This window comes from Battus philenor, unplaced genomic scaffold (assembly GCF_028537555.1).
Source record: "Battus philenor isolate CCGP_79_NKW_IND1 unplaced genomic scaffold, ilBatPhil1.0.hap1 SCAF_22, whole genome shotgun sequence".
Classification (NCBI taxonomy): domain Eukaryota; kingdom Metazoa; phylum Arthropoda; class Insecta; order Lepidoptera; family Papilionidae; genus Battus; species Battus philenor.
The window spans coordinates 7,016,939-7,037,369 of NW_027181685.1; the positions used below are offsets into that span (position 1 = coordinate 7,016,939).

The window sequence follows — 20,431 nt, forward strand, 5'->3', positions numbered from 1 at the left end:
TTCATTTACCGTGTACGAAACATCTATAAGCTATCAATACGGTAAGTTTTACCAGTACTACTAATTTTCCGTTCCTGGGCAGGTCCTTTTATCTTGTGTATAATATATACATAAATATTTACATATATTTTATATTGCTGTGCATTTCACATTGGCTTATCTGTGATATATTATAAAAAATATGGCATATGCCACATGTTTTCAATTGAATTTTACATACATGTTTATTTGTAACAATAATTAGTTTGCGTTTAAGCGAAAATTTAAACTTACTCATTTAAACATAGAATATGAACAACCTAATTTTAAAATTTTATCTGGACGTATAGTGTATAATTGGCTTTGATTTCTTCATTTGTTGTTATGTAAAATACACGCTTATTTCATTGCACGATAAACGAAATAATGATCATCTTTCGTGTCGCCTACAATTAGCGTCAAATAATCAAATTGTTAAGTCCCCAGTTTTTACTACGACTCATTGTAATGCAGTTCGCTCCGAGTACAACAAATAATGTTAATGACAAATACAGTAATACGTTGTAAGCTTATATCGTACTATACCTAAACAATGTATTAGGTGACAACCTTCACAATAAAATGAAGACTTCAATATTTGATTTGTTTCAATTAGCCTATTGGTAAATACACGATCCAAATTGATTTTCAAATAAACCCAAACATTCTATCACAAAACCAGAGACAGAAATTAGTTTACGTACAAAACGATTGGTTATAGGTAAAATATATAGCTATTTAGCTGTCAATTAAGGAAGGCGATACTCCGTATGTAAAAATCATTGGTTTCAGAAATATAAAAAAATTAGGTACTGATAATTTTGTAAAAAAAATCCTTAAAAACTTATTACTTTATTTTACAATTCATCACTGTTTGGTATCTATTCCTGTATACTGTATGGCCAGAAGTCATTGGCCTGTCGTATTTCAATAGAATAAATAATATTTCAAAGTTCCCACTTTATGCAGGGTGATTAGAAATAGTTGTAAAAACTTTTTGCTGTAATGTACAATAACTTGGATATTGAAAACGCTCTTTCTATGTTATCATAAAGTTATTTTCTGAAACATTTGATTATTATTGTACATTGACCCCTTGAAAGCTTTTACACCTATAACCAATCAGCGCTGCACATGAGGGAGAAATAACACGATACCAGCACCTTTCACTAATATTATTTCGGTGACAAATACACAGTTTCAGAGAATATTGTATTCGACTAACAGCACTACAATGTCTTCAGAGCTCAACGAGACACCTGTTAATACCTTTATTTTACTGACAAATTATTTTTAGAAAATCTAATTTCACATATTAAAAACGACATCTAATTTTATTCAACTAAAAGTTAAATTTAACTACAACACTACTGACTAATTCGAATAGAAGTCTAGATTTTCAAAACGCAATATAAATTTTGTATAAAAATCATCATGATGGTTGCTTTTAAATTATTGTTACGTACGGCTTCGGTAACAAGGATATTTTTCCTGAATGCCTCGCAGGCCTACCGCGTGCTCCGCAGTGTCGAGTTGGATACGGTCTTGGCCCAACTCTTCACGGGGCACGGGGGATTCTCTAAGTACCTCCAAAGGTTCAAGCTCAAGGAGGACCCCTCGTGCTTCTGTAAACCGGGCGTGTGGTCCTCCTTGTGTCCTACTGTCCGGCATTCGTAAGACTGCGCGCAAATTCCGAATGCCCGATAGGCAAAAGGATACAAGAAGATAACATTGCGGCCATAATGCAAAATGAAGAGGAGAGAGGATACTGCCAAGAGGTAAATAAAAATGCTATAAATAAAAATAAAACGATATAGATGATTCAGATATTGCAAGAATTTATATCGTAAAGAAAGCACCAAAATAGTAAAAATAGTAAATTAATTAATTAATTTGTAAAATAAAAATGGGTAATAAATAAAATGGTGCGAAATTGTAATAAATAATGGCTGAGGATGGATGTAAGGATAACAGAATGGAAGTGAAAGACTAGGAAAACTGTAGAAATAATGAAGAAGAAAGAGATAATAAAAAATATGAAAGAAGGGATGAAAATAAATAGAAGTGTGTGAATATATTAATAAAAAATTAAAAGTCTCTGTATGAAGAATAACAGGGACCAAAAAAAATTATTGTTACCAATATGTGTAATTAAATGAAAAAAAAAATTTACGGTTAATAATAATGTATAAAACATATTTGAACAAATAATTAAACTTAACTTGGTGCCACTTCGCGCAGTAGTCGCTTTTGTATTATTTTTATTTGAATGAGTTGTGGGAATACCCAGAAAGTGTGCAAGAGGCGAGGGAGCTTATAAACAGAATATTGTCTTAGATTTAAAAATATCCAACAATAAACCACTTATGTATATTCGACCACCTGTAATAAACACTTTTTGTACAATGTTTACAAAATTTGTGCTTACCCTAGATACAGTGTGATTGTTTATAGGTATTAAAGCTTTGAAGGAGTGAATGTATAGTTAGCTCATTTGCTGTCACACCTCGTCATAACTTACACCTTATCCAAAAATTAAGTTTTAGAAATCTAATATATAAAATTTTCGTGTCACGGTGTTCGAACTTGAGCTCCTCCGAAACGACTCGACCGATTTTAACCAAATTTTATAATAAATAATAATGTAGTTAAAAAGAGCATTTTTAAAAGCCAAATTACTGTGCATTAAAATTAATCATTGTTTACTACCTGTCCCAGCAGACTTTATACTGTCAGAGTTGAAGGCTTGAAGCATTCCAATATAAAAAAAAAATTAATGTAACATATTTCAGAGCGATCATTTTATACAGGGTAATTGAAGTTCGTCGTAAAAGGTTTTTGCCTATGAATGGGCTGTACTACTATCACCCCTTTAAAGATATTACACATAAGAATGATGCTATTTAAGTAGATTTTAAAATAAACTATACCATATTATTCCGACTATAACATTCGCCTAGAAATGATATGATTCCTTTAATGATTAATTTGTTTTAATTTCACACTTCAAATGCATATTTATCTGTAATTGAACTGTTAGCTTCTCGTAATGATAAACTTTCCTGTATCTGAAGAAAGATTTTTATTCTTGGCTTAGTTTAAAACGAATACAGGTAATATATTATAAGAGTACCAAAAATGGAAATCATTACTAAGTTACATTTATAACCATTACAGCTTAACCCTTACCACAGAGCTAATTTTTAAAGGATCCAGTTTTCTCTTACCTAAAATTTAAATCCCTTTTTATTTAAAATTAGATACGTATTATAGTCAAAAAAATGTAGAACTCTTTTATGCTAAAATCTATTAAAAAACAAACTACAAACCTTTTGCCAATATCTTCTTTTTGTCGGACATGAATATATCATACCCATAATATTAAATTTGAATTGGCTCTGACTACATATATAAAATGTATATTTTTTCTGAAAGCCTAATCTTTCAGCGCCAAAATGATGTTTATGTGATCAAATGTAGATGCAAAAAAGAGAGGTAAATACATAAAAGGTGAAAATAAATAAAAAAGCAAAAAAAACCACGCTAAATTAAAAACAAAATATTAATATTTTGTATTTAATAACGGGGTAATTTTAGTTTTGAAACTAATAAAAAAAATATTTTTTGGCACTCAGTTAAATTTTAGTTTTAATTTAAAATGGAATGAACAATAAAGTAGATGTGAATTAATTTTTTAACAATATTATCCAAATGTTCGAGTTGCACACTGTGTTTCAAACGGAGCCTCGCATTATATTTGCCTCTCAACCTTTTCCTTCCAAGAATATAATCTAATACAGGTGCAATTTAGTGTTAAAAATTAAAATTAAGGGCCTTAAAATACTAAAAAAGTAAAACCTTTGAGACTGTTTGAAGACGAGCTCTACCTTTGATTTAGCTTATTTTTTCATATATTTAAATTTTTTTGTCATAAATGTAACTACGACAATTATTAACTAGAAACATTATTAATAGATTAAATGCACTATATTCTTCATTATAATACTTACCTCTGATATAAATTTATAATTACTTAGGTAATGTGATCTAAAATTAAATTATAAACTAAAATGTTTTAAAATAAAAATAAATAGAATTTTAGATATAGTTTATTTAAACACATTACAAACAGAATAAATATAATATCCCACTCATATGAACTCTTCCATATACCGCAATGCCTGAAGACGAGAGTTTTTGATCAGTGTGTGTTATTGGTGATGACTTATGGATCTGTTCGCTTACTTTGGGCCTTATAAAAAGAATCAAAGTCAGATAACCATCGAGAGAGCTAGCTAGCTATGCTAGAAGTTTCACTGCGAGATCGATTCAGAAATGAGGAGATCCGCAGAAGAACCATAGTCACCGACGTAGCTCGAAGAACTGCTCTTGGGGCCGTTGGAGCTGAAAGGTTCTCGAGTGGAGACCACGAACTGAGACTAGACAGGGCATGGGTAGACTCTCCACCATGTGAACCATCAACATAGTTAAGGTTGCAGGATGTAGCTGGACTGCTCATCCTGGCGATCTTTGGAGGAAGTCTACACCTTGCAGTTTATCGGCAAAAAGAAGAAGAAGAACACTTCCATACTGAGACAATAATAGAGTTGTAATATATGTTATAATTACAAATAAAAACTTCATCAGAGTTAGGGCGTTTTTATTATATAGCCATTTTATTAACGCAATTCAAATAAGTATAATTGAAGTTGGCTGAACCCTTTCCTTGTTTATTTGTAATGAGATTACATAAAATATTTCTTAAAAAAATATTGAAATTTCTCCAAAAAATTCAGTAAATAAAGATAAATTATTTTGACGCCATAGATTAGCACTACGGCATGTATGTATGTAAGACATCCTAATGTTTAAATTCCTATATACCTAAAGTGGTACATCGAAAACTTTATGCTTAATCCTGTTAACAAAAAAAATTATATGTTATACCTACGAGTAAGCAACATATGTTGTGAACTATGGGATCTCAAACCTTTTCATATCCTGAAAAGCTTTTAAATCATAACAAATATTCTCATTATAAAACACTTGTGTATAAGTAAATGACTATTTATGTTAATCCTAAAACTAAAGTTAGTTTCTCAGCAAAGTTAAAAAATACGCTTGTGACATTTAGCACGAATTAAAAAGACAAACATTTACTATATTAAATGAAGTTTTGGTTGACCCCCCACTAGTTGGAAAGAAAGTCGAGGGATATCGTTGAATGTGAACAGTGTAAGACCGTTTATCGTGGCGATTTTCGGGGGAAGAATATGCCTCGCAGTGGGCACCTATCGGCTATGATGAATGAAATTTGACTCAGACGAAGTAGGCCGCGAGTTGAGCCATCTTATCCTTGGGTTGTTTATTGCGGTGCTTAGTGCCACCGCGCATGCGTCCGCCACGGCCTCTAGGCGCCGGCGTTCGTGACGTCACAGCGCGATGTTTCTCCACCTTAAAATCACCAAACAAACACTTTAAGAATGTAAACATGTAGGTATGACTAAATATATTACTTCACCCCTAAAAATTCATCAAGATGGCGACAAATATCAACCGATATCTTTTATGGCCTTCGTAATTGGGGACCTCTCATACACTCTATTTTTGAGAATAAGACTTTTTTGTCTTTAATAATTATTCCACATCTCTTTTTATTATCACTCTCTTTTATCGATCTTCATATTATCATTCATTCATTTTCTATCATACATCACGAAATTTTACATTCTCTCATCCTCTCCTCAATAATAAACAGTAAAAGGTTTTTGTCACAATTTATCACAAAATTTCTTACTCGTAACGATTTAATTTTTATTTCTATCATAGATATTACATTTATCACAATATACAACATTTGGATACAACTAATTACACTTTATTTCTATTCTGACCCTAGATTAATCCTAACTTATTCCACAAAATTACATTTTCAATAACCCCCCTGCAGTAACTAATTAAACCGGCAGCGGTATACATAAGCGGTATTTAAACCAATCCGAAGGGCTGCCGTAGTTTCAAAGTTGATGAGGGAAGATATTGGGGCTGTAAGTAATGTGGTGAGGGGCAACTTTCTTCTAAATTAATCGAATATACTTTAGATACATTAATAAAGAGAACAGAAAACTGTGTAAAATAGCAGACATTTATAAAAACAATATGTATAACACATGAAGTTCAGACGGCTCTTGGGGCATTAAGGTTCTGGAGTGATGACGTCCACTCAAAATATGAACAGACATGATCGGTGGCAGACAGTTAGAACAATGGAACACAGTGGACAGACGACCTCGTAAAATTCTTTAGAAGACCCAAGAATTTTATGGGAAGTCCAGTAGTGGACGACTTACAACTGAAATGATGATGATGATAACTGCAAAACCTTTCATAATCTTTGAACCACAATAGTAATAGCAATAAATATCCGTCGGGAGAACTCCCTATTTTTGTTATATTTTATTTACCTAAGTATTGTATAAACTACTTCATAACTAGTAATGACTCCTTACAGTTGAAATAATACTGATAAAATGATTTTTTATGCGAAAGAGCAGGGCGCTGAAGAGCTAACTTAAAACTTTTTTTAGGTAGCATACCTCGAGAGCTCCCTGTTGAGCTTACATACTACAACTTCACCGGATTGGGACGTCGCAAACCTTTTAGAACGTTTAGGTAGACGATCTGTGGAATGACTAGGTTCAAGAGCCCACACGAAGGGACCTCGGGGTATACTGACTATCGTCGATACTACCCGTTTAGCATTTCCACTCAAGAGCCCCAAACTTGAAACTTCTATCTAGAATGGTCTGGGGGTTGATGACACAAGCCGATCTCGATTCCTAAGAAGCCGATTGGTTTTCGAACTGATGAGGTGAATATGATGAATACATGTAGCACGTACCAGCGCCGAGAAGATAGGCTCGCAGTAAAGGCAGGCAGTCATCTCGGTGAGGGCAGCTGGCAACCGGGTGCGTTCCGCCTTGTACTCTGCGCATACTAACTGTGCTCCGCAAGCGTTGCAAGCTTGCTCACACACCGACACACGAGTTGCGTCCTCAAATATGTTGATTATAACGTCGCATCTAAAAACATGTACATATTTGTTTAATTTTTTTAGGTATACCAGTACTACACAAGTTAAAATTACAATACAAGTCGCCATATAAATAATGATGCTGTAATAAATTTCTTTATAGGTGACACGACATTTTAAATTAACTATTAACAACATTATATAAAAAGAAAAAAAAAACATTTCCTCCGGCGCGCAAGCTTCTTCAAGGACAGTTTTAAAATACTTAACATTTAGTTATGGAGACAGTGAATTGTTAAGATAATTTTAGAGAACACTATGTACACTGCGATTATATTTTCAATGCCTTGTCTTCGCTGATTTTTATTGGTTAATTAATCCAGATAATGCCTTTATATGCCACTACCCAACATTAATCTACTCTCAACGCCATCTATTGGCGTCGTCAGAAATGACAGTATTCCGACCTATATTTATAAAAAGTCAATCACAGCTTCTCGTTAATTGTATAACTATAAACGTTTGCGATGTTGTATTTCTAGTGATGAAAGACATTTTGAACCAGTTTACCATAAGAAAGCAGGCGTGAAGACGAAAAACGCTTACTGCATATCGTCATGATGACCTTTCATGCACTGCCTGCGTCCTGGAACCTTTAATATGTCGCCGGTCCAGCTAGTGGGGAACCTACTCGAGAACGTTTGAGATAAAAGACGAAGCATATTGCATTAATTACCTGTTGCAAGCCAGCTTCCACTTGGGCGCTGAAGGATCAAGCACTAGCACTCCGGCTTCACACTCCACGCAGCCCGAGACGCCCGTCGAGTTCACGCCATACGGACAAGTGGGGTGCGTACACGAATTGCACCCGAAACCTTTCTTCATATCCCTGCATTTTTATACATTGAAACGCTTAGACAATATACGAGAGATTTTCAAAAAAGAATTTAATGAATATAAATATAGAATAGTAATTGTTACGAAAATTAATTATTTTTTTAGAAAACATAAGACATCCACCGCGACCATACACATATCGATTAAATTACCAAATTTATTTATATAATTAATTTAGGTACATAACATACATTTAAGGTACATTTAAGGTTTCATACAACATTCATCATCATCATTTCAGCCGTACGCCGCTCACTGCTGAGCATTAGATTTCCCCATATATTTCCAATAGGATAGGTTGAAAGCGGTCTACATTCTGTCTCTCCACTTGAGGGAGGACGTCTACGGTGCGCTTGCTGATCCTTGGTATTCACTCTAGAGCCATAAAGCCCTAGAGGATTTCTGTTCTGCGCGCTATAACCTGTCCACAGTCACTACATCTTACTAGTCAGCTGGACTATGTTGGTGTCTTTTATTCGTCTATGATTTCCTCTCGTAGAGAAATTGCGAGCAAGCCCTCTTGTATAGTGACAATGAAGTGAGGGACCAAAGTGTGATCGTATCATATGTTCATAAATAAAACAAACCTGAACGGTGGGTGGTTGTAACAGTACGGGCAAAGTGGGAAACTCTTCCCACGGTGGCCTGAAGACCAGGAAAGTAACTCGAAGTCATCAAGTGGGCACTTGAGCTCACGGTAGATACGCACGGTACCGTTCTGTGGCAACGCATAAGTGTCGTCGCAGTGCGAGCAATGCAGTCTTGCCGGTTTTGCCTGTTCAATTATACGTAACAATCATATTCATAGGTTAACAAAAAGAAAAAGTTTTAACATTCCGCGAATAAGCTTAGACAGTTTCTCATCCTAATCGCGAACCATTTTCAAGATTTTTTCATAATAAACCAACTTTTCAACTTTAGGTTGTAGGAGCCTATAGTAAAACTAGCTCTACCAATTACGAATGCAAAAAATCTCTTAACATTTTGTAAAACATTTTTGAAAGAAAATTCAAAACGCGTGTTAAAAGTAAATTGTACGAAAAGGCATATTATTCAATAAGCGAACATTTAAGTAGCAAGAATTCTTGACAATTATATCGCTTGATTATTTTATTTCAATTTGACAAAATGCATATCCATAAATCTGTATTGTTGAACTTTATTAAGACATGTTGTTGTGAAGTTTCTTCCTGCCTCTTCACATCTTCACAGCTATAATAACTTGCGAAGCAGAGAAGAGACAAAAATAATATAGACTAAAAAATTAACATTTGAATAACATAGATTAAATAAGTCTTGTTAAAAGTTCCAGTGTTATAGAAATGAATTTTGTCTTATCTTTCATCTTAGGCCAGTGGTTCCCAGACTTTTCTCTTAGACCACTTTCAAAATTTAGCTGGTTCCGGTAGACCCCTGCGACTACAAGTCAAATCTCATCAAAAATATATAAAGAAGAGAGAAGAGAGAGAAAAGATCAAATAAAATAAGCGTTCAGAGTTCCGATAACGAATTAATAGTTTACAAGAACACACACCATATATAAATATAATAGTATTTTATCCCTTAACACATCTGACAGGTTGCCCTGAATAAGGAGAATATTGTGAACCCCCATTGAATCTTCCATGGACCCCTGGAGGTCTACCTGGATCAATTTGGAAACTAAGGATTTTAGCCTAATAGATGTCGGATAACTATTATTTAACGGTTGTTATTAGAGGCAGCTTCTGGCAGTCGGCCCTGAGTATCGCAACCATTACTTAATTTTAACTGCCATGCACAGATAGTTTATTATTTATAAATCCGTTAACTTAATGTACTGTAAATGTAATGTTTCCTTTACATTTCCCTCCTGGTGTTCTATCAGAAGTAGCACAGGGAGGAACATATCGACGGCTGTTGGGGCCGAAGGTTTCAGAAGTATGAACCAGTACACGCGGCGTGGGTAAGCCTCCCACTAGGTGGACCGACGCCATAGTCAAAGTCGGGTCACTGTGGCGATTTTTGGGACGCCTATGGCTTCTTGCAGTAGAAGTCTATTGGCTGACGTGATGATGGTGATGATGATGATAAATATAATATTTATGATGATAGATAAACTAGAAGATACGTAAACTATAAAATTTTATAATTAAAATTATAAGTACCTGTATATATCTCATGTATCTCCTACATTTGCCGCATCGGGACAGCGCTTTCCCACTAGCTTTAAGGGAAGAGAAGTTGACCTCAAACAGCTGATCCATAGCTTCTATTGAGCGAACAAAGTACTGGAACTTTCTACGGAAAATCTCCGTAGTGTGAGCCAGGACAGCTTGGAAGTCTGCTCTACCCACCGCGATGAGGTTTAACTGCTCTTCTACTGCAGACCGCATTGTGGGTAAAACTAATTCTGGATCAATCTGAAAAATTATTGATTGTTTATGCGAGCCATGCGAGCAAAGTTGATTTGAAGTAAGAATGTCTTACAATTTTATGAAAAATATTTTTTTTTTTTGGTAAATTTTTCACACTTTCGAGATACACTCATCGAAACAATGCGCTAAAACACTAAAGCACTACCTTTTGTTAGCGACTTTTACATGTTACTTATTGTTTATCTTGTGAAAATGAGACATACAAAAGAATCAAAATACTACTTAGAAAAAGTTACTAAACAAGACCATAGCTTTACATCATATAGAAAATTTCCTTTATTTTAAATTAAACTTTGTTATAAATCAAAGAAATTGTTTATATATTTGCGCTTTAATACAGACAGATTGACACAAAAAAAATGTCAAATTTATATTAACCAACCAATTTACCCAACCTACACGGAGCAATACAAAGTGACTAAGATTCCTCTGCCGAAAAGTTGAAAGGTGTATAAATATAGAACTAAAAAGCACGGAATAACCGACTGAGATATTTCAAATTTTAGTGAAATTAAAAAATTAAAAAAATTACCTGCCAACTTTCAATATAAAATATATACAATTTATTCTCTTTAACCCAAAGTGGCTAACAAATTGTATATGACCAACCAGCTTAGTCAGTTACAAATTTACGAAATGCCTTTTTATAAATATACGAATGTACTTACCATAAGTTCCAATAATCTTATCTATCCATGACATTCTAGTAAAAACTTAATTCAGACTAAAAACGAAGTGTGAAACGAAAAGCATTAATAATAAAAATCAAAGATAAAAAACCTTTTGATATCCGTGAACGAGCACAATTCCGAGATTGGTGGGCACAAGTCGCCGCCCACTGCCCACTGCTACGTAATTTCTCTGACATATGTTGTTTATATGCACCGGAATTGATGCATCAGTTCCAATACCATGCTTCTCCATTAGTGTGATCACCTAGTAAATGATAATATAAAAGTTATACGAAAATCATCACTATCATCACTGTTGGCGACTGACTGGGTCGTTTACAACCTCTTTTTATTTTTATTTTATACTTGGTATATTGACAGTTTGTGTCGCGAGGTTTGTTTGTTAGTTCTGTAAGTCTATCGTTACGTATTATTTTTCTGTTTTGTAAAATTATAATCAAATTACCTCCATCATTTTCATTTATTTAATAAGTTTATACAGACCACACACTAGCCAACAATCACTACCATCATCAATTCGGCCGTAAGACGTCTGCACATAGAATTCCCTTATAGATTTCTAATAGAACTAATTTTAAAGAGCAGTGCGTGGCTTAGGAGCCGTAGGTTGGCCATCCACGTCACTATCATTATACACTAAAAACATTCATCATAAAATTACGAAAATGCTGACACTTACTTCGGATTCAGTAAGATAATCAGGAGGTGAAGTCTGACATTCGACTAGTCTATGGTCATGGGCCTTTAGCACGTCGTCCACGTTGAGAACAGGAACGAATTCATCCTTGCCGAAAGCCTAAAAAAAGTGCAAGTAGTTATCATTAGTTGATGGTTGCATTATACACATGACATAAATGATTAAAAAAAAACAAAATGCAAATTTAATAGACATTTGGAAAGACTATTACGCCATTTTTAAACCTACTAAATCAAGGATAATTTGATAAATACTACTATCAGCGGTTTGATTGTCACATTTTTTAGAGATTGATTGATCTATAGATCACACTACAAGAATATTCACACTACTATTAGAACGTTCATGTTTTATATGAATTCTATATAGTTGTGTTGTACATTGTTGTATCAGATCTACTTAGAAATTGATCTTGAATATTACATTTAAAAAGAATATACACTATTATTTACAAGGTCAGGAAATAAAGGAAATGCTTGCGCAACACGTTTTGTACTAAAAAAATTTAGATACTGGTTTTTAATATTTTATATAATATTTATATAGCCTCAAATTTTATATTCTTAAAACCTAAAATTATACAGAGTTTATTATAAGCGTTAAATTGAAAAGTGTTAATGTATAAATCATTTCAGCAAAAAGCTTTCAAGCTTGATACTTTTTTTCTAATCACCCCGGTATGAGGTGATCAGTCCGAAATATGTTACGTTATTTTTTCATTGGAATGCTATATGCCAATACATTTTGACGGTATAAAGTCTACAGAGACAGATAGTAACCAAAATTAATATATTAATTTCAAAGTTTTTTTTTTTACAATATCATTACGTTATTTATTATTTCTGAAATGACTGCAACTGTGCAATACATTAACCACTTGTAAGCTTGTACACCTGTAACGAATAACCCTGTACGTACATATAGGGATACTAACTTGCCAGTGCATGATCTCGGTGTACCCGGCATCTACGAGGGTGTTGCCAGAGTATGAAAATGTTTCAGTGCCGATTTCAAAGGTGATGGTAGTACAAAGGTAACGGCAGTCTCGTGACAATGTTGCGATGAAGTGTCGGGTTACGTAATCGTAAATACGCCACATGTCGCCCTCTAATTCTGATTCAGCTGTAACATTCAAACCAATATTTCGTGCATTAAATGAAAAATTATATTTTAGAAATGAATATTTTTAGCTTATTTAAGATTGTCTGCATCCCTCACATTCTTAAGCAAAAGCATAATTTATAAAAAATAGTTTATGCTTCTTGCAGAGTACTATTTGTAAAATTTGCGATATATTTATTAAAATGCTTTTAATTTGTAATACTTATATGATAAATAACAATTATTTTTATTAAATTTGTAACAAATAAATAGTGCATCTACAATCGCTCACAGACTGAATTCTATTTGTTTCTATAACCTAGATATTAAACCAAGAGATATTTTTAAATAAATTCGTATTCTAACAGTAGCTTCTCAAAATTTAAAATCATATATAAAAAATAGTGACATACTCATGATAAATACAAGAAATAGAATTAAACAGTAAATAAATCCTTGGTCTAAAATAAAAAGCAAATTATTTAATAAATCTTATTATAGAATTCAAGATTTCTTGGTAAATGCGTGAAACTCGGTTTGTTGACTCATTCACATGGTTGATATTATAATGTCCATATTAAAAATTTAAAATTTTATTTAAAAACAGCAACTATTGAGTTTCTGACCGGCTCGTCTCAGCAAAAAGGTATTCCGAACCGGTGGCAGCTTATTACTTATAATGTAAAAATAATCGACGATTAAAAAATGTATGTATATGCCTATTTGAATAAAGACATGAAATTAATTGAATGTTATTTTCGTATTATCCATTTAAAAAAATCGATTTCATGACCTCAATATTTGTTAAAATAAAAGAGGATATCTTACCTTGCATTATTGTTCGTGACATAATGTAACCCTAATCTTATAACACACTATGTAATGTTAAAAAAAAATATTTCATACACATAATACCAATATACACAGAAAAATATCAAATAATACCTGAGCTATTCAAACTTTGCAGATTTGATAGTTTGTATTGAAACTCGCGCGTTTGACAGATAGCTTTGAACTTCGCGCCTTCGATAGTTCACGTATTGCAAAATTATTCTTGATTAAGATATCCAGAATAGAGTCCTTTCTATAGCTCATTGAACAAATGAGCTTGCGAATGGATGCCAGTAAATACGGTAGTAATAACAAAAAAAAAATAACTAACTTGCTTGTCTCATTGGAGTTATCGGTGGATGGTCTCCGGCGTCGTGGCCTTTCTTGGGCTTGTTGATGCCGTTTGCGATCAAGGCGCGAACTTCCGAACCCCACTTACTTGACCCCTGTTGCTGACGTAGGGCACCACTAAAAAATAAATAAAACTTAAAGTTAATCATTTACAACCAGATTCTAAAAAGTCAATCAAAACTGTATCAGATCAGCTATTATACTCTTGGTAATATGTCATGGAGATTCAAAAGATTCGTGAAAAAAATTTGTTAATCATTGTTTAAACTCTGATTATACACGTTTTGAACAAATGTTTTCATCTCTGTGTGTTGTACAGCTATGTATCGTAAAAACAATTTCACAGTCATAGCAGTATCGAGAATTAAAAAAAAACACACAGCTTAAAAATAATATTAAGTAAACTAGTTATAAGAGAGAGTCAAAGTAGAAATATAATCATATAAAATTTGAATAAAAATTTTAAAATAGCAACAAAGGAACTTCCTATTAAAATAGGAAATATTATTTTAAAGAAATGCACATTCAACCAATTCATTCATTCATTCATTCATGTTAGCCAATAGACACTCACTGAAAGTCATTCAATTTGTAATTGATCAAATTCACAGATTCGCCAATCAAACTTTAAACAATTCTGGATCAAGGAAAAACAAGTAAATATTAATTGATCTTTTAATAGACCGTGAGGCGGTAATCAGACGAAAATCAAAATTAATATTAAATTCAAACATTCTGACAACCAGAATAACATTAAACGATTGATTTTATAATTGTATTTAATAATGTACGCAATTAAAGTGATCACAATAAAAACTCAAATAAAGTTCCATTATAGTGAAGATTAATTTAACTAAAGTCTATCAAATTAGAATAACTATGATAGGCCTTTCGGAAACTAGGCGTGTATTGTCATTACTTACATTAAATCAAAGTTTTCAGGGTAACTTGTAGTCTCGGTACGCGGATAAGAAATATAACCCTGTGTATACAGGCGCTCTGCTATCTGTAAAAATAAACAAGAGTAAAATGAAAAAATTCATTAACTCAATTAAAATTTATCAAATTGAAATTCAAGTTTAAAATATCTTCATTTGAACAGACATTTATACACACTTTGTGATTGATAATTATTTTAATATTATAAGTTGTAAGCTATCACAGGCTCCGAATGCTGGTCTGTTGAGAAGAGCAGCCAGAAACTCAGCAGTTGCTTATTTTGAATGAAATATAACAAATTCTAATATATACTTTATAATTTTAACCATGTAAATTAGTCAACAAAGTTCCACTCATTTCAATCAACTAAAAACTCTATAATAAGATTTTTTTAATAATATACTTTAAATTTTAGATTCTAAACTAAAAATAAATAAGTTGTAGAACTTCAATCTATCAAGAACTGTTGAATGTTATAAAGGTTTTATTTAGTATACTTTTTATGTTAAATAAAGGATTTATTAACTTTTTCAACATGAAATTTAGAGGTTCATCAAATTTATTTTTATTTCTTGTATTTATCATCTGTCTGTTTTATGTTTTATTTTTAACATAATTATTTAAATTTTAGGACAAACTATATTTTATTAAATATGTAACAGAAAGCAACCTTCAGAATACCAGTTTTTTTTAAACATCACTCAGGGAATCACTAGCTTTTAAGGTATAAATAGCCTGCACAGTTCTATTTTGTAAAATAAATGTAGAATTAATTTCGATATAATAAAGCCACATATATCTATATAACTTACCTGCATGGCATGATGGGGTCCCATCCCCAAACCAGCACTTGCCACTCTCATAAGTTCAACTGTATTCAATGCAACCGGCCTAGATTTCACTTTCTCCTTCGCTTGAACATTTATTACACTGAAAAAAAGGAAAATATAATATATGTTCATATAGAAACCCAATCTTCATATCATCATCATTTCAGTCTTAGGAAAATTCACTGGTGGAAGTAGGGTCCTTTAGGACCAGTTGGAAACTGCCTTCATCCAGTGTCTTTCAACGACCTTAACAGGATCTGTCAATTCATGGATGTAAGTCCTATGTTGCCTTTTTCGGTCCATGGTTTTCAGAACCAAGTTCCAGCGTGCAGAACTGCCACTTCACCCTTTTAATCTGCTGAGTCATGACTATTACTTAATTTGTTTACTGACTGCGCTATTCCTAATTCGATCTTGTAGAGGAATCCTAAGCAAGGGAAGGCTGATATAAGAGACCATGTAAGTCTGATATAAAAAAGTTTATGATTTACTTACATTGCTTCTTTTATTTCTTTGATACCATGAAGAAACATATTAGCTATGTCCTTCTCAAAACATCTTACTCTCTTCCATTCCAAAGGCAGCTCGCGACCTTCGGAAGTACTAGCTGTGACGCGAAGTACCCAGTATGTCTCTGGTTTAAATGTTTGAATCTCATCGTGCCGTTGTACACAAAATCCCAGGGTCGGAGTTTGACATGGACCATATGAAATCAATGATGCATCTAAATCACCATACCTTCCTGTAAACAATTACAATGGAATAATTATTAAAATACATATTGAACTTACATCAATAACTAGATACATTCACTCATAGTGATAATCCCACTTAGTCAAATTTAAAGTTTGCTTAATTGTCTTAATTAATGAAGTCTCAAGTTAATCAGTAGAAACAGCTCTGTTACATTTATAGCAATATAGAAGAATTCTCCATGCATTTTTTTATATGTTACTAATTGAAGATACAGAAGATACTGAATTGGATAAATTTAGTATGTATGTTATAGTCGGAAGTCTGACATGAAATATACATATATGTATTATGTCAGACTAAAACTATAATGATGTTTTCATATAATTGCCACACAGCAGTGCCACAATAACATATTTACACTTCCGTAGTCAGTTAAATAGAAACGCGGCAAAACGTAGCCATATGAAAAAAATGTTTTTTTTTAAGCAAATGTTACCTCAACCCACTTTGCAGGTAGGATCTCGTAAAATCCGATTTTACCTGACCTTTACTCGGCGAAAAGAATATTCCTACTAAATATCAAGTCTCTAAGCTTTATGGTTCCAGAGATATGGTGATGAGTCAGTACATAGGCAAAAATCAAATATATACATATAGATATATAAATATAAATGCTACATAAATTAAATTGTTAGAATACCTTGAAAATATTTTGTCTGGAAACGAGTAAAAGCACATCCAATACGCAAATCAAGCTCTTGGCGTGCATCTACACTCCGAGACTCATTTTCGTTTGGTCTTACTAGATTCAACATTGCAGCTTTAATGTCTTTATCCGTAATAGCAGAGAAACGCGCACGGTATGTTACCAATGGGGAGCATACATCATTCTTCATGTACGGTTGAACACAGCTCATCACCTGAAATATGTTATATTATTATTATATATTTTAATTTAGATTAACCTTTGTGAAATAACCTTTTAAATGAATGGTCTGTATACAAATATGTGATTTGATAACAATTTATTCTTTCGCCACTTGTATGCTGTAAGCAATGTTATATTTCTACAGAAAGTATATGATTGCCAATAATCAAACCCATACACAGTAAAAAAAACCTTTATTCCATAAAGAATTATTTTAGGACATTGCTAAAATAACCATTTTTCAGACAGCATTCAAGAAAAAAATGGGTCTGAAGTTATTGTACGTACAGAAAAAAAATACAATCATAAACATATAATTGTAGTCAAATACCAAAGAAATCTACATATTTACAAAGGAAACAACAACAAAGAGATATTTAAAAAAAAAAGTTAATATGCACATGCCTATTGGAAAAATGAGAAAAAAACGATACAGTACTAAGAAAATAGTAAAACAAAATTTTGATGTTTTATTCCATTAAAAAAAATGTAAACTGCAATTCAAATTAAAAGTTCATAACATATGTACATTTATTCCAAATTATTGTACTTATTTTTCTCTTTATTTAAAACTTTTTTCACAAAGGGCTTTTTTATAAGTATCACAAAAGCAAGAGTTTTTTTTACTTATTTAGCAAGTTTGTTTTTTGTTTGACTTTAGGCTTTTTTACATTTGTTTTCGTTTCGGGATTACAAAGTAGATATGCTGGATGTTTTCACAGTGTAACATGTTTATTAATAAAATTATTATGTATCACTGATGCTAATCAAAATTTGTCAATTGCCAGTTGCAACTTTAAGATTGGATCAATTTGCGCTCAGTAATTGGAGTTATAAAAGTGGTCCTCACAGTTTTATGTACAATTTAAATCTAAGGAACCTGAATTGTATGGAACCTGTAGTGCACAGGCATACAGTATTGCAATTAATATATAAATCGGTTCCATCAATTGCAATCTTAATATCACCTCTAACAGGAAGTGCCAAATGCACTAAAGAAAGTATGACTGTGGTGTCGTGCGCAAAAAAGCGGCCGATTATCGCGCGCGCAGCATGTCGTACATGTCAATATTTCAATACTGAACAGAAGAGTCTCTGATTTCTCAATTTTTTATTGAAAGTTTCTGATTCGTGGTTAAAAAACTATGTACTGGCTCGAGAGGAAAACTTGGAGGTTACCACAACATTGCATACGCCTCATCATAATTCGATTGACAGAAAAGAAGGATAACAAATTTAATGTGCAAGTCTTGTGGAGTTGCATTGCATCTTGGAGACTTTTGCTTCATACCATATGAAAGAAAAATACTGAATTCCAAAGAGAATGGAAATAAACGAATATATAAAACAAACAAATTTTGTTTTTATTTATGTATGTATATCTTCGAAATTTCATGAAAGTAAGGGAACAAGGTTGGGAAAGCATGAGAACTAGCGATGAGTTTATTAAAACTTTACAATTCATAACGGCCGGGGACAAACTAAGTAATCCGAATTAGCACTGCCGGCCCCAAGCGAATAAATTTTTATGAAAAGTATGGACGGCAAAGTGTTAAGGTATCTTGCATACGTCAACAAATTATATTGCTATATCTCAATCTGATAAAAATACAATAATAAAACATGCTAGACTTAGAGGGTGTTTCTATTTCAATATCTTCAGTCAAATATGAGGAGTCCAAAAATGTTTTTGATCACTGGCACATAGTATCTGCATCAAAAAATTCAACAGAATAATGATACTATTGATAGTTTCTTCTCTGCTTGATTCCAACTAAGCGTAAGATAAATCACAAAGATTTTACAATCATATCTCTATTTTAGATATTTATGTTTACTACCTAATCTTACACACACTAAATCAAATAAATATTTTATAAGTACCCCCAAATACACTGTTTTCACAATTGTGATCTTTGTCAATGTAAGACATTATATTCGATTAATTTAATCAACTTTATATTTAAATGGATTTTATAAAACCACTAGACATGAAAGTCAGTCACTAAATAAGACATTTCTGTACAAAAATATGCTTTATTTATTTTACACAATTGTCTGATTGTTGACTATAATTTAAAGCCCTCAATAACTCCATAGGTAGAGGTTAATGTAGACAACTGCAATGTTCCAAATGTTAAAGTTTATTTGTTGTCATAATAGATGTATATTATGAAATATAGTTAAAATAATAATAATTTATTAATTATAACTTACCTCAAAACAAATATTTTCTCCCTCTTTATCACAATCTAACCATAATATAAGGTAATCACATCCTCTGGATTCTTGAGCTAAAAATGCCGGCATTTTTAAACGAGGCATGGCTTCCTTTTTTTCAGTAGGGCATGAAAATAGTTCTACTGGATCTACTTTATCCCAATTATTATACTTTCCAGTAAAATCTAGACTCATGACGTGCCCACACACAGAAGTCATCTTAAAGCGAACAGGTTCATTTTTAAACGAGCCATTCCATTCATGAACAGAACAGGCCCCATTAGAACCTAAAAAAAAAATAGAAACATATTAATCACAATCGTTAAAGTAATTGAATAATTTATACTAAAATCGGAGCAATTCTAACCCTTATTAGTACTACATTTCCCATTACTTAATATATTTGCAAGGTTTTGTGCTAACGATGGCTTTTCAGCCACCATCAAAGCAGTCTTCATTTTTGAAGATAAATAATAAATAAACAAAATTAATATTAATCAACTTCACCGCACTAGGAAAACATTTTATATTGACAGTTTTATATTTGACATTTGTACTTGATTTGACAAAACATTCTTGCCAGCTATTACCAAATATTAACTACTTCTTGAAATTACTAAGGTAAAACCTTTTTTTGTTCTTGGTAAACTACGTGTCCGTCCGTATCATATTTAAATTCACGTCACTTGCTAATATTTAATTTAAATGCCAAGTAACTACTGTTAAGAAATTTGTTCTACCATTGAGTATTACTAATTTTATAATATATTTCTAATATCCT

General features: G+C 32.5%; 1 protein-coding gene across 1 annotated transcript; it reads right to left on the reverse strand.

Annotated features, from left to right (window-relative positions):
- Nucleotides 1-4,119: 4,119 nt before the first annotated feature.
- Top3beta (topoisomerase 3-beta) lies at nt 4,120-20,188 on the reverse strand. The gene is made up of 15 exons (XM_068766858.1): nt 20,018-20,188; nt 19,648-19,937; nt 17,203-17,422; nt 16,302-16,548; nt 15,789-15,906; nt 14,961-15,043; nt 14,018-14,154; nt 12,689-12,876; nt 11,737-11,853; nt 11,146-11,301; nt 10,096-10,350; nt 8,536-8,723; nt 7,788-7,940; nt 6,920-7,100; nt 4,120-5,472 (listed from the first exon to the last, which is right to left on the reverse strand). The coding sequence occupies exons 1-15, from the start codon at nt 20,106-20,108 to the stop codon at nt 5,338-5,340; spliced, it is 2,559 nt and encodes an 852-aa protein (XP_068622959.1). The 5' UTR covers nt 20,109-20,188; the 3' UTR covers nt 4,120-5,337.
- Between the last annotated feature and the right edge of the window lie 243 nt (nt 20,189-20,431).

Coding starts and splice junctions, on each gene's coding strand:
- Top3beta (XM_068766858.1), bottom strand. CDS start 20,108: ATGAAGACTGCTTTGATGGTGGCTGAAAAGCCATCGTTAGCACAAAAC. Junction 15,907..16,301: donor AAAGAAATAAAAGAAGCAAT/GTAAGTAAATCA, acceptor CCTTTTTTTCAG/TGTAATAAATGTTCAAGCGA. Junction 10,351..11,145: donor TCGTTCACGGATATCAAAAG/GTTTTTTATCTT, acceptor ATAATTTTTCAG/ATTGATCCAGAATTAGTTTT.